The following is a 21,840-nucleotide window of genomic DNA, read 5'->3' on the forward strand; positions in this document are numbered from 1 at the left end:
AGACTCTTCAGATGCATGATTGAAATTCTATGGATATACAAAAAATGCAAAACCCACATGGACGAAATACACAACACGAAAATCGCTCTGTGTAGGCCACACCCCTAAGGCTGACTCTACAAGTGTGCTATTACCTTGTATGTTTTCATCTGTAAGAAATGCTGCACTCAGTTCTGCACATGTAGTTTCATCCATAGCTGGAGATGATGTGAGCTTCTGACTGCATCATGCTAACCTGATGCTCCCTGTATAATGTCCATCATGCTAACCCATAGCTTCCTGCTCACTTCCATCATGGGTTAACTTGATGGACAGTGAGCAGTAAGCTATGGGTCAGCATGATGGACAGTGAGCAGTAAGCTATGGGTCAGCATGATGGGCAGTGAGCAGTAAGCTATGGGTCAGCATGATGGGCAGTGAGCAGTAAGCTATGGGTCAGCATGATGGGCAGTGAGCAGTAAGCTATGGGTCAGCATGATGGGCAGTGAGCAGTAAGCTATGGGTCAGCATGATGGACAGTGAGCAGTAAGCTATGGGTCAGCATGATGGACAGTGAGCAGTAAGCTATGGGTCAGCATGATGGGCAGTGAGCAGTAAGCTATGGGTCAGCATGATGGGCAGTGAGCAGTAAGCTATGGGTCAGCATGATGGGCAGTGAGCAGTAAGCTATGGGTCAGCATGATGGGCAGTGAGCAGTAAGCTATGGGTCAGCATGATGGACAGTGAGCAGTAAGCTATGGGTCAGCATGATGGACAGTGAGCAGTAAGCTATGGGTCAGCATGATGGACAGTGAGCAGTAAGCTATGGATCAGCATGATGGGCAGTGAGCAGTAAGCTATGGGTCAGCATGATGGACAGTGAGCAGTAAGCTATGGGTCAGCATGATGGACAGTGAGCAGTAAGCTATGGGTCAGCATGATGGGCAGTGAGCAGTAAGCTATGGATCAGCATGATGGGCAGTGAGCAGTAAGCTATGGGTCAGCATGATGGACAGTGAGCAGTAAGCTATGGATCAGCATGATGGACAGTGAGCAGTAAGCTATGGATCAGCATGATGGACAGTGAGCAGTAAGCTATGGGTCAGCATGATGGACAGTGAGCAGTAAGCTATGGGTCAGCATGATGGACAGTGAGCAGTAAGCTATGGGTCAGCATGATGGACAGTGAGCAGTAAGCTATGGGTCAGCATGATGGGCAGTGAGCAGTAAGCTATGGCTTACTGATAGCTTGCTGCTCACTGTCTATCATGCTAACCTGCTTCTTACAACCATGAGATATGTGTGTGTGTAAAATGTAATCTTAAATTGTAGATTGCGTTTAGCTAATATAGCTACTCTGTTTAGGTTTCCGTTCTCTTACAGAACCAGGTAACAAAGAAGTATCCAAAACTGGCACGTTAAAGCTGAAACTCGTGTTGACTCTGTCTGACATACTAGTGAGGGTATTTGTGGTGTTTTTAGAATTTCCTCAGAATTGACGTGGCAAATCTAATTTTAACTCTCTCCCTTCTGCTTCTGATGTGAGGTTATTGTCTTTACTGTACTGTTAGATACAAAAAGTTTTCATTTGATCGGTTTATTATTATTATTTTAGAATCTTGTGGATGACGGGACTTTAATTTACTTATGTGGTCTCCTCTCTGAACTATCAGTGACTTTGTGAAATTCGCTTTGATCCGATGTCTTGACTGCCAGGGCCTGTGAGTCATTTCCGCAAATCAGGTGTAAGTGCTGCTCTTGCCAAGGTTTGTGTCATTACCTGTGTTTGCTCCCCCCCCCCCCCCCCCCCCCCACCATTGCTTACTACCTTGTTTGGTAAATGAGGGTCTCTCCAGTGTCAAAAGTGGTCAGCATATGTTCCCAGTATGTAGATGGCTCTGTAAATTTAAACTTGCATTCTGTGAATTTGTTCATGCAGGATTTATGCTCAGTAAAAGATTTTTATCATCATGGCTTCTTTCAGGGATTTTTCCTCCCCGCTCCATGAGGTGTTATTAAAGTGCCATTTTTAAATCTTGGCTTTAAAAAATTTCTTTCCAACATAATGACAGTGCTGGCATCATGTCACCTTTCATTGTTGTCGTGCACTTCCTGCAAGGCCAGTGTTTCCTCCCTGGGGCCGCCATTATGTTAATTGCTCTGTGTTTCTATCAGCGCGCCGAAACAAAGGCTCTGTGGCCGTCAGTATTTGCAGTGTTTCCAGGTGGTTTCCGGTCACCATCGGGTCATTGGTCAGCTGTCTCCATATTCCACTGTAACCCAAGGAAAAATATGGAAGCTAGCAAAACTTCTTTACCAGCTTAATTGTTCCAAAACATACCGGGCGGTTTCAGAACACCCAGCGAATAGTTTTTCTCAGTGGAAACTTGATGTACTGGTGATACTGGTTACCTTGTGCTGGCCTAAAACGAGAAGCTATTTTTGAATTCCTACTGAGTCTATCACTGAAAATAAATTTCTCACTGAGTGCTACAGCAGCTGCATAGCTGCATATTTTCATATTGCATTTACAAAGTGAACAAATGTGAAATAGCTGCCAGCTATTAGTCACTGTGTGAACGTCCGGTTTGGGCTGATTGTAACTCAGTGTTGATGTTTGACGACTTCTTGCTGTGCTGCAGGAAAAGTAGCATGAGTCTAGCTTGTACTAGCATGGCTAACAGACGTAAGTATAGTGGTGGTCTTTCTGAACATACCTTTTGGTTCCCAGCATGCTTTGTAACATGACGAGAAGCTGCATAAGTGCTGATTATGTTAAATTGATGTGTTTGTGTCCATTTGTGGTACATAGTGAGTGTTTCCCCATGTGATGTCTTGCTATGGTGTGAATGTGTTTCTGTGTGTGTGTCTGTGTTTGTTAGTGTCCACCCTGAGTTTGAGTGACCCACCCTTGTCTGTAATACTATGAGTTGCTCTGGTAGTGAGCTTCAGTAAATGTGGAATTTCTGTTCTGAATGAACTGTTGTCATCTTGTTGAATATGACCTACATGCTTGTCACAGTATACTGTATGTGGAACTGTCAGATGGATGTAATTGCATACATAGTTATCATGTTGGCTACCATGACCCTGTGTTATACTGGTCTGTATACGAGTGAAGGTTCACTCTTTTTCTGTTCTGCCTCGTCAGCTGGTCCCTCTGCCACACTGAGCGGTGTGTATGCAGCTACTGCTATGTTCATTTGTACTGAGCAGATATGCTGTACGCACAGTGGTGTGAGTCTGTAGGCTAGCACCTTTTATGCTATGCTACGCTACGCTACGCTATGCTGCGCTCTGCTCTGCCCAGAGGTGCAGGTCTGAAGCGTGGCCCCTTCCAGCATCGGATCTCTGGCATCGGGCCTAATCCCTCTGTAATAACAGAGTGAATCAATTGCTTCCATCTCCCGCTGTCATGACTGCATTTACCACGGTGAATAGCAGTCTTGTAAAGCAGGGCAATTAATTCATACCATCTATTGTGTGTGAAAATGCATGTGGACAAGCAGATACATTACTGAAGTGTATGTATACAGAACTGTATGCATGTTTGTCTGATGGATGTAGGCGCTTTCATTCAATGTAAATGAACGGTGTAATTGTCTGTGTGTGTATGACAGGTGCTTTATTTAGGAATTCAGTTTTGGTATAGCAGCAGTAAGCCTGTGTTGTGGTTGGTGCTTTATATGCGATACTGAGAATTAGCACAAGCATAATTTTGCCATGCAGGTCAGGTGTGCTCACAAAGGATGCTGTTGCATAACTGCACCTTGACCAGCATGTTATGATACAATCCGTGACTGTTTAAGGGGGGGGGGGGCAGGCTCCCCGACACAGAAAGATGACATACAGACATTCAGCATGCAGAGGGTGCCCTGAGTATGACTTTATCTTTTATCTTTATTTCACTTTTTATTGGAGGGTTAAGGACCGCAGCTCTAAACATTAATCCCTGTGATTCCGCTGTACAACAAAGATCTGACGCAGGAGATCAGGTATATTTGCAGCCATGATCGTAAGGGTGATTGGGCTTGCAGGGATGATGTCACCCTGAGAGGAAGGGCATGGTAGGTGTAGTGTGAGTGGGAGGGGTTCAGATGACCCCCCCCCCCACAGCCCTAGTGCTGCACTACTGAGCTAATGTGCTTGTTGCTCCGGAGACCTGAAGCGTGAAATTGCCTGCCTGTGCTGGAGTGTCACATTTCCTTCTGCTGCATTGTGGGCTTGATGTCAATTGTTATGAGGAGTTTAATTGCAGGAAGTGAGCTCTGGATTCTGTCCTGCCAGAGCCCCCCACCGCTACCCCACACACCTTCTGACTATCAAATCAAAGCTCCCCCTAGTCTGACCCTAACTCCACCCACCCGAAGATGCACACCCCAAAGTCTGGTGTCTGGGTGCCCCCCCCCCCCCCCCCCATATGTGATGACAGGAAGTCACAGTCCCTATTTGCTGTCAGTGTACAGAGTTCCTGTCTCTCATTTTTTGATGGATCACAACATCCAACCATCCATCTTCTAACCTGTCTTAAATCTGTCTTTTATGCGGTAACAGGTTCTGAGGGGCAGGAGCCAATCAAAGGCTGCGTAAGGCACCAGGTCTCGTCCGGCGAATCGTAACATTGGTAGTGTTCAGATTACGTACGATGCACTCAGCAAAGCTTCTGTTTTTCGACTAAGCTTTTCTTTAACTTCAACTGGCTGGTATGTCTTAGTCCTAAGTGTATTTTGAAGTGCTTTGGTCAAACTTTTATTGTTCATTATGTTTCCCAGAAGTGCAGCTGGCAGAGATCTCTGATACTCTGTCGTGAAACAGGATGTCCGTAGCTTGGATGACGGAGCGCTCAGTTTACAAGGGTGCCGGTGTTGCTTAGGTTCACCTCCCATTTTATCCCCCTCCTCAGTAAATATGCTTTCATTACGTAGCTAAACGACTGAACATGATTCTTTATTTTCGCACCAGCATTTTTTTTGAATGAAACATTAACCTTTTGTAATACAGGAAATGAAGGATTGAGACTGAAAATGCCTTTTTCGCAGGAGCTTTGGATAGAAGCTGGATGGATTTCAAAAATAAACCATAAAGCTGGGTCAGAACAGATGTAAGCAGTAATGATGAAGATGGATTAAATCACTTGCTGTCTTTTTCAGTCTGCAGCAACACTGAAGGTTCTGTCAGCCTGTCGTGTCTCTGGAAAAATATATGCTTTCAGTTGTCTTAAGGTGCTAGAAAACCAATCTCACACATTATGACAGTGCTTCCTGCAACATTTGACAAAATAGAAAATTGCACTTTTTAATAACGACCCGTGAATATATTTGCCATGTCGTCGTTTATAGATTCGTTCGGCGACGGCTGAAGCGGGGGTGAACGTTACACGGAAACAGCGTGTATTATTTTCAGTGCGAGGGAAATGATTACGTCAGACAGTCTGTCCGTATGGCTTGATGGGTGTGAGAATGGCTGTTTGATCTCTGTGATCTTGTCGCACATGATTGAGGGCTTAAACAAACCAGGGGCCTTGTGTCTCCATTATAGTGTGAGATTTTCCTTACATTATTATTGGCTCAGCAAGGTACAGGCAAGCAGGCATGAAATAAAATTAGTTCTTTTGTTTTTTTTTTTTAAACCCATCACTTTGCAGTGTACAGTACCTTGGTTTCTTTTCTGGGCCATGGGTGACTGGAAGCATGTTACCGAGGTCTTCCACTTCTTATTCAGTGTATTTTAAATGCAAGACAGAAATCTTTTTCCACACTCTTTGTGATGGTCGATTCAATCTTTATGCAAATCACTAGTCTACCCAGTTGACATTTTTATTTTCTTATGATGGGACGTTTGGCTTGTGCTCTAGCCTCTCTTGCCTACATCACTGACTTGTGTTTATTCTGTGATATTTCCTGGTATCGACTATGTGATCTTGTCAGTAGGGTCCTGGTGTCCCAGAAGGGCATGATTGCTGTGTTGGATTGCATGCTCCATGCAGCAGACGTATGGCTGATTGTTGACTATGCTGCAGTGGGCGGGGCCTCGCAATGTTGCTGTTGATTGGTCAGGCTGGGTAGTAGCAGTCTTGCCAAATCACGCCCACTCATTCAGTGTCATGACACCCTTTCCCAGGTAGCACTGTGACCTGCACCTCCACACTCTCCCAGTGTCCATTCCCCTGCAGACCTGTCCAATCAACAGCTCAGCAAACTCAGTCCACCTCAGGGTCTGGGCTGCCTGTGACACAAGGCCGTCTCCTTCTATAGATCAGTTCAAACTCACTGGCAGTTTAAAGACATCGAGTAGCTATTCAGAGCGATTCCAGGCTGATGACACTATAATTTGGCTCCCGCCCTTTTCACGGACCTCTAGTGGTCATGTTCTGCCTGCTATTCTACCATTGTGGTTATTAGTACTGAAAGATGAGATCACTTTTTTCCCCCCTTCTTTCATCCTAGTTTATTCAGCTGCCTAAATATAACCCGAGTCCCGTGTCTTCATGAAAGGTCCATCCCAGAGCCAATCCGAAAACAAGCTGGTTTGCTTAAGTATTTTCAAACAGGAATCCCCTCCCACCAGTAATTTGAGGCCTAATTTTGTCTCTCATGCATTATATTCATAATTTGTCTGAAATCTTGCGTATGTGCTTATTTTTCCATGAGCAGTGTTATCAGATCTTCCACAAAACTAAATGTTAGCGGAGAACCTGCTTAAACAAATATCATAATGTTTAACACTCCAGAGGCGCCCTGTTGCCTCACACCTCTGAGACCAGGGTTCGAGTCTCTGCCCTGGCTCAGGGTGCTTGGATTTGCTTGTTCTCATGTTATTGTCAGGTATCCTCTGGTTTCTCCTGATAGTCCAAAAACATGCTAAGGGGAGTTGGAGTCTCTAAATTGCTCATATGTGTTTGTGTGTGTCTGTGCGTGCGTGCATGCGTGTGTGTGTGTGTGTGCGCGCGCCCTGTGATGGGTTGATGCCCCAGCCTGGGTTATTCCCTGCCTTGTGCCTGTAATTTCCAGAATAGGTTTCAGACCCACGTGCACAGGACAAGAGGGAGCAGAAGATGGATGGATGGATATTCTTGGTTTTTCATTTGGGAAAAAAGTTACATTCTAAGTAATGTGTTCTTCTTTTGCCCAGAGTCGTGAACACTGAGCCCAGACTGTGACGCAGGTGTGCTGATCCCTGCATGTTGCTCTAGCTTTTCGTACAACATTCTGGGTGATTTTACACATCACTCTTCAAGAGATTTAGGCAGGACTGGTGCTCTTGGGAAAAGCCACAATTTCCAAACACACTCTATCCAAACTGCGTGATGGTGACGGTGTCTTTATATCCACCTCAGACAGAGAGCAGCTCAGCTCACACACACAAATGCGCTGAACCCAAGGGGGAGGATATGTGCAATAGGCGTGTGTGTTTTTTAAAACAAACAGGGGAAACTTACATGCAGGAAAAGGCCGCTGTTTCATATGAGCAAACAGGGCTTCTGGGAAGGAAGATGTTCTGTAGATAATGGAGGAACCTGCTTGTTGAGTGAAAGAATAGCTTAACATATTTATGAAAGAGTATCTTTAAAAGAATAACAGATGTGTGTTATGGGAATGAGGCTGAAAGCAATGTAAATTTGTTTTGTTTAAATTGAATGTCTGTGAGGATATATAACTTAGAGTATCTTCTGGAGTCAGACTGTTGGTTATGAGATGAGTTGTTAAGAGAGTTGTTGTAGTTGCAGTTTTATCTTTAACCTAATAAAACTTTGTAATTTTGTTTTTTCATTTGGCATAATTATCGAAGACTTTGTGCAAGACTTTGGTGGGTTTTTTTTAATAGGGAATTTCAAAAGATGAGCAGTAGTAGGTCCACCTGGCTGTGTGTAGGGGCCATTTTAGGTTTTTTTTAAAAACAATAGGAGACATAAGAGGGACCATAATTCATACAGGGGGGGCCACCCTTATCATTAGTCGATGATATGGTTTCAATCAGTGAGTGACATGGGAGGGGGCACTGGGAGGCAATTCAACTTAAACCAAATGGGGTGGTGGAGGGGTGAATTGGGAGGGGGCTACATGAAATTGATAGATTTTTGGACAGGAGCATACCTAGAAATTCTGGGCCCCCTGACAAAATGTCACCACCCACCTAGCCAATTTTCCATGTAATTTTACATATTCAAGCCCCCCCACTCCAAACCAGCCAGGGAATCCATTGCCGTCTGACGCCTCTTGTCACGGAAACTCAGCGATCAGAAATCCTGCAATTCTTTCACGACCCAGATCAGAGCCCGACGGTGAGCAGCCGCGCTGCCGGCTGATGTACTGCCCCCCCCCATGACACCTGGACCGCGGCCAGCCCCTCCTCGCTGCCTCTTCACCGTGCCTCTGTGCCTCCGTGCCTCCGTGCCTCAGTCTTCGCGGCTCGGATACCTCTGAGAAATGTGAGGAATGGATGTAGGCACCCTGTCTGCCTGGGTTTACACAGCGCCGGCAAGATCGATGTGGCCCCATCTCCGAGCTTCAGCCCAGATGTTCCAGTTAGGATGGTAGATGTCTTCTCAGCCCATCAGAGATGGGGGGGGGGGAGGAGCTAGGTGGCTCCATCTGTAACACACCAGCTTTCTATCTCCTCCTCTCTCTCTTCCTCTCCACCGCCACACTGTAATCCGTACGTCTGTCAGAATCTGACACGCCGCCCCCCCCCCCCGTTTATAGCCCATAGTAGCACACAAAGCACCCAGTTTGTCACCAAGACGGCAGGAGGCCGACATGGTTCTTATTGGCTTACAGAAAATGTATAATAAGCATTTGGTTCATTCGGGCCTCGGATCAAGCCCATTGGTCACTGATACGCAGGAGAGTGCATTCTAGCCGGGGGGGGGGGGGGATCAGTTTCCTGGGCTGGGACTGCAGATTGTTAAAGGGCCATTGTCAAAGGGACAAGGGACGGGTCGGTGGGGGGATTGGGGAGAGGAGGTCAATGCTAATTCTCCTGCAGACACTTTTTTTTGCTGTTGACTTAGTTTCGCTGAGTCATAAAAAGGCCTTTTTTCTGCAACTATCTGATCTGCACCTTAGGCGAACAGACACTGCGACTGGTGGTTTGGACTCCCAGGCTGCTCCTGCGAATGCTGCAGCGAAGGGAAACAAACCATAGGTCTCTGCGCGTGTGCAGATCAGTTTGGGGGGTACCAGCACCCCCTGGGGGGGCGGGGGGGTCCAGGCAGTGGGCGGGTAGGAGGACGCCGGCTAGCGGTCGTCTGTGATCCTCACCCCCACGTTACTCAGGTGAACTGGGCCCTTCTCTCCCTATCTACATGCTCCTGGATCCGTCACGAAGCTTTTTTTCTGGCATCCTGTGACAGGGAATGTTCCAGAAGCTCGAGTGCAAGGTGGGCTCAGTCCAGGCCGTGTCCCCCCCCCCCCCCCCCCCCATCTGAAGCACGTAAATCGCAACTTCCTGCTGCTTTGTGTCTTGTCTTAGATCCTTATTTTCCTGTTTTTACTGATTGCTGGAGAGATGAGTCTATACCCTTTAGACGGAGATAGCGATGTGCATTGCTGCTCTGCGAATGTTCTGTCAGTTTCTTGTCTGGCATATTTCCCACCATCCATTTTACAGTATTTGGTTGTTGGCTTATTTACTACTAAGTATGTCCTCCTGGGACTTAAACCAGTAACATAATGGTCAGTCACCCCCTGCTCTCCAGGTGCCTAAAGGAGTCCGGCTCAAAAGCAGCTGCACTCAGCAACAGAGTGATTTAATATCGGTGGAGGAAAGATGCTGGATGTATGGCAGTGTTCATTTGCAGGGATGTAGCGTATAGAGTGAGTGTGGATTTTTAAAAATAGCTACATGTGTAATGTTGTTTCCTGCACCACCGAAAGACTAACATAAGACAATGTTGAGGTTTTTTTTTCCCCTCTGAAGATTCCTTCGTGGATTTAGGTCTGTGTAGGGACCTGTTGTTTTGAAAAAATGAGCAAAAAGCCTTCAATTTCAGATGTCTACGGCATATTTTGCACCTTCTAGGAATTACCTTGGCTTTTCTTTGGGCATGTTATTTTAACCAGCTCATAAGTCACTTATCTGTAGAGATACCGGCATTGCTGTCGATAAGCTGATAAGCACTGCCGCAGTGCTTATCCCAGTGACGCGCTATGCGATCGTCTCTCTCCGATTGGACACCAGGATCCCGCAGCTGTCTTCAACACGTCCTTTCCTGCGGGAACGTGTGGGCGCCTTGCGTACGCTAGCTAGCCGCTACTGCGGTGCGGTTAAAGCTCTCTGGGGGCAGCTGTGGTAGCCCTTATAACCGCAAACAGCACTCACTCACAGGAGGTACCCGGTAGCATGTGGCTCCCATGAGCCCCCCCCCCACCCCCGGCAAGGCTCACCACTGCGAACCTCTTTGTAGGCAACACTGCTAGTGCTGCAGTTCCTGTGGTACAGAAGAGCAAATAAATATACACTAATTGGTTTCAATAGTGCCTTCATTCATTTTTATTAAAATCAGACGCCCTTTATGAATCTCTGGTGACGTTCCTGAAGTCCCTCTTGGAGCATCCTGTCTTCAGGACACCGCTGGATGTTAGTTATTGGTTTAAGGGATACATTTGACTGGGTTGTGCCCCTTTGACTTCTCATTTTTGTAATGTAGGACATTATTGGTAGTGTTTAAGAGCATTCAGTCAGGCTTCTTTACACAATGATCAGTCTCCTGACCTTCTCCAGTTCCTTCTCCGTGACCCCATCATCCTTTCTTGCATGTCGGACTCGCCAAGGACTCCTCTGTGCGTCACCTTCTTGTTGGGTTCCTGGACACAGTGCCACACTTCCACACATCCACCTTCTGTGTAAGTTAATTTTTATCTCAGGAACCAGAAATACAAACAGTCAAGGTCTGTAAATCTGGTAACACTTTACTTAACGGGGCACAGATGCTTAGTAGTAACTCTTACTAGTGAAATACAAATTCTGAACAAATATAGTCGCTATATGAGGTAAGAGATGTTTGTTCATTAATGATGAACAAACAGTAGATCAGTATTTCACTTGTTACTCATGACTTGTTCCTTCAGAAGTTCACAAAGGTTTACGGAGTTAAGATATAGTAACAAATATAGTAACTGCTTGAGATAAAACATGCGTCATGATTCATTAATGATAAATTTACATGAGAGTAGACTTAGTTTGTGGTTAATTAATACACAAGTAATAGCATAATACTATATTATTGTTGACCCCTCAAGTAAAGTGTTATCATAAATCCTTACTGGTGACTGATAGGCAGCGTGACTAGAGTTCTGTACCTTTTCAGGGCCAGAGGCAGCATTTTAACTTCAGGAATGTAGATCGCAAAATCAAACACAAGTCCTCTTTAACTCTTTGCACCAGTTTACATTTTGAGGTGACTTGAGGGAGGGTGGTGATTGACCCCTGTGCATGTTAGGGACTCAGGAAGCCGGGTCCACGGCCTCGCTATCCCCGGGTCACAGGCCTCGCTATCCCCGGGTCACAGGCCTCGCTATCCTCGGGTCCACGGCCTCGCTATCCCCGGGTCACAGGCCTCGCTATCCCCAGGTCACAGGCCTCAGTGTCCCCGTGCCGCCGCTCTGCTGTTTGGGATGTGGCCACTGGTAAGTGGAGTGCGGAGCAGGCCTGAATGTCAAACGCTAATAGGTCTGTACGCCTGCCCTCTGGTTCATTGGCAGAGCTGTTTCCATCTGTGGTGCTCAAACAGTAATTACTTTGGTGCTAAGCTAAAGTAGGCCTCGCTGTGCAAGTCCAGCAGCTCATCCCCAGTGCCGCTGCGCTAAAGGTCATTGCTGGCTGCTGGTTTAATGGTTTGTTTGCTTCTCTCGGGGCCGTAAGTCACACTGGGTGTCCGCTTTATAAGTCATTACAATACCGGATGAACGCTGTAGGGTAGCACTAAGGAAATCCCTGGTCTGCTCCACTCTGGGGGGAGAATTTGGAGCAATGGTGGTTACACAGAACTTAGGGATTTATGGGGTTTTTAATGAGTCGCCTGTCCTTTTGCTTGCTGTCATTAGGGCTGGATGAGATTGTGGCTTCTGTCTTTCTGGGCTGGGGCGGGTTCTGCAACCCTTTCACCCCCAGAACCAACTTGCCCGTTGGTTTGTTGAAATGGCCGCATTGTGCCACATCGTTCCATCAGCACCACCTCTCCAGCTGCCTGGGAAGATTGCAGTCAGTGGGCTACAGTTCGATGGAAACCCAGTGTCTCAATCCTGTCCCCCTCCCAAAACCTGTTACTATCACGGCCTATATCTATAAAGTCCCACTTGACATTAGGGGTGGGGGTACACCGGCGTCGTGGTTATTAATGCTGTAATTTTGCGCTACGATCTGGATTTGCAATATACCGTTAACACAGCGAGAAGTCAACAGCCGATTATTCAACAGCCTATTAATAAAAAATAAAGCATTTTATTTTCTTCCAAGCTTCAGTTGTAATCTGATTTTTTTTTCTTATATAGCATATGAAACCAGTTTATCTGCATTGTGTGAATTTTCTGCTGAATATACTCTGACACCGTGTCCTGATAGCACATTAGCAAATTCAAAAACAGATTTAAAAACAGATTTTGTGTAATTACACACATTAAACGATAACCTGGTTACATATATGTGTAGTAGCAAATTAAAAAGTAAAACATATTTGCTAACTCAGCATATATATGCGCCGCTGCCTTCATGCAGAGTGTGTGATAAGTCACAGCTGCCCAATTAACACTAGAACCGGCGTTTCTCATGCCAATGAACGTCGAACTCCTTTTACCGCCAGACAAGATGTACTTCGGCGCATGTAGCAGTTTTGTTTGCGCTAATGCGCCATTAGTGTTAATGACAGCAGCGAATCCAACACCCTGAGCCAAAAAGCCGTAATGTTCCTTACATCACGTTTCTCACTTTTTTTCACATCTTTTCGAAGACCACCTATACCCAGCTGTAATACTGTACCAATTAAGTGCACATATAAGGTCTATTTTAAAATTTACATGCTGCTCCTCCCAAAACTTGGGAAAAAAGTAATACCGTGATATAATAGCGTCACCGTCCAAAAAGTGAGAAATACCGTGATAATATTTTTAGGTCATATCGGCCGCCCCTACTGTACTGTACATGCATGGCTTGATTAGCTATATTTGTGGAGAATTCCTATTGGCTTCCTTTTTGCTGTATTTATTGAGCTCCAATTCCAAACCAAGATGAAACGTGTAAATGGGGGTGTTGCTTACGTACCTGTGAACAGGGACTCGCTGTTGAAAGGTTCCTGCAGTCTCCACATTAGCAGCAGAATGAGGCTAATGGATGGGCCCCCTTATTACACTAATTATCAGGAGACCCTGAGCTCACCAGTGAACCTAATGGACCTTGTGGTCACATGACCGCCAGTCGATACTGCCGGAGTGACTCCGACTCGAACGCCGCCGGGCCTGGTGAGGGCCGTCATGCTCCTTAAGAGAGAAGGATAGCAGAGCGGGCAGGCGCATGCCAGTGTTACCGGGATACCACATAGGGGTGGGCATTTTGGTATGTGTTGTGTGCATCAGTGTTCAAATTATCTCAGAGGTCTTGGGAGGGGGGCGACAGCAAAAATTGTCAGTGGTTCCATTAGATTACTGATGATTGGTTAAATTTCGTCTGCCTTTATCAGGTGGGCAGATGATCCATTTCGGTGACCCCCCACCCCCACTGCTACTGTGCTTTTGCTCACTTTGCGCCCCCCCCCCCAGCGCACTGTCAGGTGTTCAGCTGCAGCAAGCACTCTGCCGGCCCGTGAGCGTTCTAATCGTTTCCGTCGCTCGTCTGTTGTAATGGGATTCTCACCTCCTGGCCTTCGGGGTCGATGCTGGTGTCATTCTTTTCCGCACCTGATATTGACAGTTCCTAACGGCCTCCATCAATATTAGGTCGCAGGTCTCCTCTGGGCCAAGTCCAATTTCCGCTCCCTCATGGGCTGCAGACGCTGAATTATCCCTGGACCTCCGTGTCTGGTCAGCTTTGTGCAGACCCGAGGCGGGCCAGCTCTCTGGGGGGGGGGGGCTGTCTGCAGAGGGGGCTCACTGGCCTCCCAAAATCGGCAAACAGACATCACACAGCTGCTGTGAGTCCAGAGTATCAGGGATGGACGATTTACGTTATTTCATTGAAAGTGAACTCGTACGAAGGAAATTCCAGTAGCTATTTATGTGATCTACACACAAGGGGGTGTTTTTACCATTACTGAGCCATCCATCTGTTTTCTGGAGGAGCACAGCAGAGGTGGCGGAGTGACACCCTAGACAGGATGCTGCTTTGCTATGAATGGGTATTTTAAATCTTAAAACTGTCTGACAGCATATTCCAAAATTTGATTGGCCAGAAAAAAAAGCTTTCTTCTTCCTGTTGGTGTTTGGTTTAAGCAGCCCAGCCAATTAGACCTGTGAGCAGGTTTGGGCTTGTTTAGCCCAAGGCTTCCCTGTGATACCCTTACCTCACATACCTAACATTCCTTAGAATGACGCTGATCGGATCACCGAGGGCAATGGATCTGATTACCGTGGGACCCTGCTAATTTTGTCCAGACTAGCACCCACCAAAGGAGATTCTGAATGATCGTTTTCACGGTCCACCAGCCGCATAGCAATTAAATGGGGGCCATTACGGCCATCGTGGAAATAGTGGCCCCTGTTTTATAATTTACTCCGTTTTCATTTTCAATTTTATTTCTTGAGTGCATGCATGCAAAAATGCCCGGGGATGATAATGAACATGTGTGTGTTTTTGAAAATGTGTGGATTAAGCTCATTTGTGCTGCAGGTTATGTCCACATTTCTGTATTTATGAATCTTTTAGCCCTTAAATTTTACAGTTGAATTGCAGTCATACCTCCCGTGAGCCGCTGAAGCGTTTCATCGCATGCCAAATGAAACACTGTCAGTCGTGCCTTATGCAAAGTCTGATGCAATATATGCAGTTTGACTTGAAATGTCACTGCTGGTGAGGATAGATTTGTTCTTGGTGTGGGTCCATTTCAGCTGTTTTTTTTCTCCCAGGTGTCCTTTGTCTGCTAAAATAAGAGACTTTGAACAGCATAACAGGTAAACCAGCAAGTAGTCTGCAGTCTGATAATTCTCTTATTGATCTTCAACTACCAATGCCAGCGTTACCCTCGAGTGACTGACAGGTGCCTGCCTTTGTTGTCATGGCAACCCCCCGTTGTCATTCCTACGCAGGGAGGTTGTCGTGGACAGTATTTGCAGAACCCTTGGACTGGAAAAGGTGGACAGGCAGACTTGCAGGGGGCACATGCAGCTAATGCTTTCCGGATCTTTCTTCTGCTTTGTTTTTTTGTTTCTTGTTCATTAATCAGTGTTTCTCACTCTGAATGCACTAGACCAAATGGATATAATAGTATATTAAGGAAGTTTGGTGATGCAGATGCATTGCAGATGATTGTATAGGTCATTGCTTGTGGAAGGTGTGCATGCAACCAGCAAACTGAGAAAGGGACCTCTCTGGTAACAAATAGTCATGCTTTATTTGTGATTGGGGGGGTCCCATTGCAGCAGAATGCAACTGGTGGGATTTTTCATCAGCCAGTGGCAGTGTCAGCCGGCTGCTGCACAAGTGCCCTCTACTGGCAGACTGGTGCTCTACAAGTCAATGGCCGTACCAACCACATGTGTGAAATGGGCATGCGAACAAGAGTCAAAGTAAACTGCGATCATCGATAGTGTTGGGGAAGAAGGAAAAATAATGAAACTGCAGAAAGGAATGAATAAATGACAAATAGGATTAATTGATCCTGCATACTTAGAGGCAGTTCACCCTGAAATTAAAACATCAAACGTTTCAGATATTATGTAGGGTTATTTATCCATCTAGATTGTTGAGGTGAGAGTTGCCTAGTTTTTGAGATATCAACTGTAGGAATGTCAGTCTTCTCTTGAATTTAATGGGAGTGACTAGCTTTCTTTCTGTGGAGATTAAAGTACCAAAAAATTTCATTTGAAAATTTCAACAGCAACATCTCTTACCAGAAATCGTGACCTGGTTGTTCAAGACGACGTCATGAACACGAATGTCCCAGTGCCATCTTGCTAACTTCTGTGCAGTGGTTCTGATTTCTGCCCCATTAAGCCAAGCTGTTTTGGGGTCGCAGGAAAAATGCTCTTCCCTGCACAATTAGCATGTTTATGCTTTGGCCTGAATTTTTTCAGCAGGTCCTTCCCGTTCGATCCTGGGTTGCCTCTTGACCAGAGGCACAAGGCTTTCCTTTGTAGACATCTTCTCCATTGCCCACTTGCTAGCACACTGTGAACTACATATCGTAAGTTCAAGTTTGTGCTGGCTTCTGATGTTGTACCACAAGGTTTTTGACGTGCCACTTTAGGTAAACTATTCAGCCCTCCAAACGGCTTTAGTATGGACATGTACCTTGTCGAAATCACCTTGGATACAGACATTTTAACAAAGCAGCCAGGTAATGGTGGAGAAATAGTATTTACCTAAGCCAGATGAGAGGCTTGACTGCTCGCTCTTAAGATCTCCGTCCCTGCCACCCATGTCTCTACTCAGGCTTCCTCTGTCTAGTAAATGTGAGACACCAGGGTGGGTATTAGGACCTTGCTTCTGGGCATATTGACCTGGGGGGGGGGGGGCAGACACCAAACCCCCAGTGCGAGTCATTGAGCTTTTGAGTAATAAAGTCTTTGAAGAATAATCTGTCAGGATCTGTATGCGGGGCCACTTGGCTAAAAGATGGGGCCAGTCGCTCTCAAGGATGAGGGCGGCGCGGCGTGACGGCTCGTCATTAAGCTCCCGCCGGCGTCTCATTACCCGCTTAGACTAATGCAAGGTCCCGCTTTGTGGAGTGGGGACACTCCTGGGATTTACTTATACATATTTCTCTGTGTGTCCTTCATATGGCACAGCAGACTGCGAAAGGGCGGAGCTTTGGTGACCCCACACTGCCCCCCCCGGGGATTGTAGCCACCTCTGTCTGTGCTATAGCACAGTGCTTCCCTACTTTAGCCTGTGGGCCGGGGTGAGATGATCTAACAATAAAGTGTCACAAGAAATAAGTATGAAAGTTTTTTAAGGGAACAGGTCCCTTAGAAACCAATATAGTAACCATGGGTATGATTTATAGAGACGCAGATGGAAGCCAGTGGGAAATCTGAAGAATAGCAGTGAGTATAGAAACCAATATCAGAACTAGAGGAGGTGGTTATATAGAAATCAGTATGAAAATTATTATAGAAACCAGAGGGGAAACCAAAGGAGAGGAAGGTTCTAGAAAAGCAATAGAAAAACTCGTAGGGAAACTATAAGAGAGGAAGAGTATGCAGAAAAAATAGGGAATTGTGGGGAAACTGAAAGTAGAACGACGCAGCATAGAAACAAACAAGAAAAGCAGTCAGGAAATCGAGAGAAGAAGCAGAGTTTTGCTAATTTTAAGCCATGGGTGAGAGGTTGAAAGCACGGGACAGACAGCAGGTAGGGGTTTGGGTAACACTGTACTTGGTGGGCCAGAAATAATATAGTATTATACTATTAATTGTGTATTAATTAACCACAAACTAAGTCTTGCATACTGATGTCATGTTTGTTCATCGCTAATGAATCATGATGCATCTTTTATCCCAAGCAGTTACTATGTTTGTTACTGTATCTGTTAATTCTGTAAACCTTTGTGAACTTCTGAAGGAACAAGTCATGAATTACAAAAGTGCAATACTGATCTCATGTTAGTTCATCATTAATGAATCGTGATGAATCTTTTATTGCAAGTAGTAACTACTGTATATTTGTTCATGATTTGTACTTTGTTGGTAATTGAGTTGTTATTAAGTATTTATGCCCCATCAAGTACAGTGTTACCGGAGTGTGGAGGGGGGTTGACAGATTGAGTAGCTGGGGGGGAGGGGTTTACGTCCTGCTGTGCTGTAGGTTATGGAACTACTGCAATCATCACTGCCCATAGTGGGACCAGACACTGACATGTGCATTTTGCCCCCCATCTCCTGCACTCCCAGAATGCCCGGCACCCAGAGCAGGCCCCCGCACGCCCAACACCGTGGCCCCTCTGGAGGGTGCTTCTCCGACTTCCCTCCCTCTCCAGTGTCCAATCCCATCTCCTGTAAGGATGAAAGTCTTGAGCTTCACCACACACAGCGTGTCTCCTTCATGGTTCTGAAACCCACACGCGGTCGGTGTATCACTGCGGCGCCAACGGTGACATGTGGCGACTGAAGGATTCGCGGAAAAAGGGGAGCTTCTATTTTCCTCGGGATTCCTGGCGCTGTGCTCGTCTCGCTGTATGTGTGTATTTCTGTGTAATGCCAGAGTACGCTGAGTAGTCTTGTTTTATTAGTTATAACTCCCCTTCTTCAGAGGGTGAGTTGTTCAGTCAGTGACAGGTTCCCCCTTTCCTGCTCTGCTATTTAAAGCGAGGTGGGCAGGTGCCCTGAGATTCTGCATTAGAGACAAGAATGAACATCGGCTTGCCTTCAAAAGGGCCAGAGCGGTGAACTCCAGGCCTGTCCTGGTCCAGACACTAGTTCACCACTTTTGCGTTTTGATGAATGATAGTGAATGATAGTGCCACCAGTCAACAGGCATCCAGTTGGTGGCCATCTTGTGGTACTTAGCTGTGGACGGAGTCTGACACGTACTGGAGATCAATAGATGGGCCAGGGTCCACTGGGCGCAATGCTGGTGCTGAAAGGTCCATATCAGATCACAAAGCTCAGTACCAGTATAGATAAAAACTAACAAAAACTAGATGGTTGAGGGCCAGAAAAACATTCCAGCTTCTCCATGCTGATGGGATGAGGACCTGGCCAGCCCCATCCAAGCCAGTGCCATGTCATGGGATGTATTGTTGTGGTACGTTATGGACCTCGTGACACCAGTAAAGTGTCATTTGACTGCCACGAGTTTGGCTCGCCATCACCAGATACACCTCTTCAGCCGAGCAACCGTCTGGCATGGACATAATTATCCTGGAATGGTTTCTGGAGTGAGGTAGTGGATTCAGCTCACCACAGAAAGCCCAACCCACAGCCATACCAACAACAAAACGCACCCACAATGGATGGGCGATGCATTTTCCAAGTGACACTTGAACCTCGTTGATTGGCGTTTCTCTCCTGCATCCTCTCATCGCCCGCGGTTGAGTGGGATGAACAAGTTTGTCCTCTTATCCCCGATGCCGTACGAAAAGTCACAGCCTGGGCGACCCCAGCCCTTCAGATGCTCTCATGTTGTACGTGAACTCACTGCCAAAGCGGCTATGTTTCCACTAAGCCCTTGGCAAACAACAATTTCCCCCTCCTTTGCTACCTGGAGACCAAGAGATAATTAAACCTGATTGCAGTACTACTGGCTGGTTATCTGAAGATAACAAGATGCATTTCGCGTGAGATTTCATGCATCTAATGCAGCCCCCATCCTCTGTCGTTCACACTATCCCTGTAAATATGGGCGCAGCTTGTTTACTGGGATCTTTCATGTTCAGTTGCTGTTTTTGAGTATCGTTCAGTGTCCATGTTGCTGGGAGGGTTATGAAATGGACATTATGCTCGGGAGAATCTAAATGTGTGTCTGAAAATGTTAACATTTATTTGGATGAGCTGTTAAAAAAAGAAAAACGCCTCTGATTCTGTGGCACAGCATAGCAAACAGATCTCACTTGTTCACTATGGGTGCTGTAGCTGGATTGCACAGATGCTTAAAGCATAAGTACTCAGTCAAGCGTGATAAGTGCCGCGATCGAAATTTAACCGCAGTCAAGTGAAAGACGTCAAGCCTCTGGTGGGGTGTTTAAAAAATGTAAATACTCTCATAGTGAGAATATGGGTTTGGTGGGAGTGGTGGTTGTTGTTCACAGATTAATACATTTTATACAGATGAGTGCAGTGGGATTGCTGTTAAGCAAGTCTCTGGGTCCAGTTGGTCCCTGTCTGACTGCAGTGTGGGTCTTCGGTTTGTCCACTGTCATTTTGCATTTTTGCGTCATCACTCAAGCACACGAAGGAAGTGCAGAGGTGAGGCTCATCGTCACCCATGGGGCACACGGCTTATTTTTATATGTTTTGACAAATTTGTCAATCCCCCTACAAACATTTCAGCGATTGCGGTTGCCATTCCCAGCTTGACGGCTATCCGTTAATTTCACCGTTCATTAACTAAAGCAATTCATTAATTCATTGTTCAGTCTGCTAGACATGAAATCATTTTGAAGAATAGAACACGGATACCTGTGGATTTACAGTTTCAGAGCGAGGATAAGCAGCGTCATTGGATTGCCTTTGTGCCCACATGGTGTGCTTCTGTATGAACAGCCTTACATTCCTCACAGAAACCCTAAACCAGCAGCTGTGGTTATTTTTCCACCATAAACGGCTCATATTTAGCAATACAAACATCACGATCAAGTGTCAAGCGAACAAACATGGCCGTTCCATCCTTGTGGGATTTTCTATTGCTTTTTTTCCCCCGGACCATTGTTGTTTACCTTTTCTCAGGTTAATTTCTAATATGTTAACTCTTATTGTGTTTAATGTTTGTTATATAACATTAGAGGCACGTTTAGTTCGCTTGCCTCCCCCTATTGACTCGCCATCTTGTATGTATTGAATAGCCATCTCATCCACAGAGAGATGATGATATCAGTATATCTATATTGGGGAATGAAAGGGAGTCTCTACAGGGGTGTATACAGGGGCGGGGCCACAGGGGCACCAGTCCCAGCTGAAAGCTGATTGGCCCACAGAATGTCCCCTGCCCTGTTAATCACCGATTCAAAACACATCATTGGCTAATGAAAATTTTGGCCCCTGTATATGAATTAAAAAAAAAAATTTAAAGATCGCTTCTGAGTCTCTGGTCAGGCTCCTCGTTGAGTCGGCTCTCTCTTGGTTTTCTGCCGCCTGACACTCACCTCATTTCACCCCCGTGTCCAGTACTGCTGAGGGAGGAGGTGGCGCGACTCCAGGAGGAGGTACACCTGCTGAGGCAGATGAAGGAGGTGCTGACGAAGGAGCTGGAGGACCCGCACAGCGGCTGCTCCCCCGAGCTGCTCTCAGCCACCGAGCTCCGGGTGCAGCTGGTCCACAAGGAGCAGGAGCTGGACCGCGCCAAAGAGGCACTGCAAGGTTCGTCCCCGTCCCTTTAACTCCTCTCACCCGTCACCTTGCCCTATTCCATCTCTCACTCCCCGCCCCTTTAATTCATCACACCCCATTCTTCCTTTCGTCCCCCTTTCATTCTTCACTTCCCATCTCTCACTGCGCCTGTATTGATGCACTTTGTCCCTTGTTTATTGCCCTGCCCTGTAATTTGTCCTGGTTTTGTGCTGCCGTGTCATACAGGAGGAACCTGCCGTACTGAAAGTCTCCGCGTATTGATGCCTTGTGTCCATGCTGTGCCCATTTCCATGCCAGTGGGCGCTGCCATGAGTTTGCCTTTCTGTTCCAGTGGATCACTGGTTGTCATATTTCTCAATGAACCTTCAGTGTGGTCTGTTATGAGGTTCAGAACACACAGCCCCCCCCCCCACCCCCCAGGCAGCAATAGGCTAGTTATGCTAGTAATGAAAGTGGAATTAAGACTTATTCTGTTGGCTTACAAGGTCTGCAGACGTTTAAAAGAATTAGCGTGACCTGCTATGAAGAGGGAGCGCACAGGCGGGCAAATTAAATTAGTGTTGTTGCCTAATGTTTTATTTCTGCTAATTTGTTTATTTAATTTTTCTTCCTTTTTCTGGGAAATAGAACTTTGAGTCGTAGGAAACAGAATGAGATTAATGACACAGTGCGCAGAGGGAATCCTCACTGGAGGGTGTCCGTTGGTGAC

At 46.2% G+C, this 21,840-nt stretch overlaps 1 protein-coding gene across 6 annotated transcripts in view; it reads left to right on the forward strand.

Annotated features, from left to right (window-relative positions):
* The window catches only part of kazna (kazrin, periplakin interacting protein a), a 210,442-nt gene that overhangs the window by 156,890 nt on the left and 31,712 nt on the right, over positions 1–21,840 (forward strand). For all 6 annotated transcript variants that reach the window (XM_072713483.1, XM_072713484.1, XM_023841537.2 and 3 more), the window contains exon 5: positions 20,949–21,140. In XM_072713483.1, the coding sequence (XP_072569584.1) occupies positions 20,949–21,140 (192 nt within the window). The remainder of the gene's footprint in view (positions 1–20,948; positions 21,141–21,840) is intronic.

The sequence above is a fragment of the Paramormyrops kingsleyae genome, chromosome 6 (genome assembly GCF_048594095.1).
Source record: "Paramormyrops kingsleyae isolate MSU_618 chromosome 6, PKINGS_0.4, whole genome shotgun sequence".
Taxonomy (NCBI): Eukaryota; Metazoa; Chordata; class Actinopteri; order Osteoglossiformes; family Mormyridae; genus Paramormyrops; species Paramormyrops kingsleyae.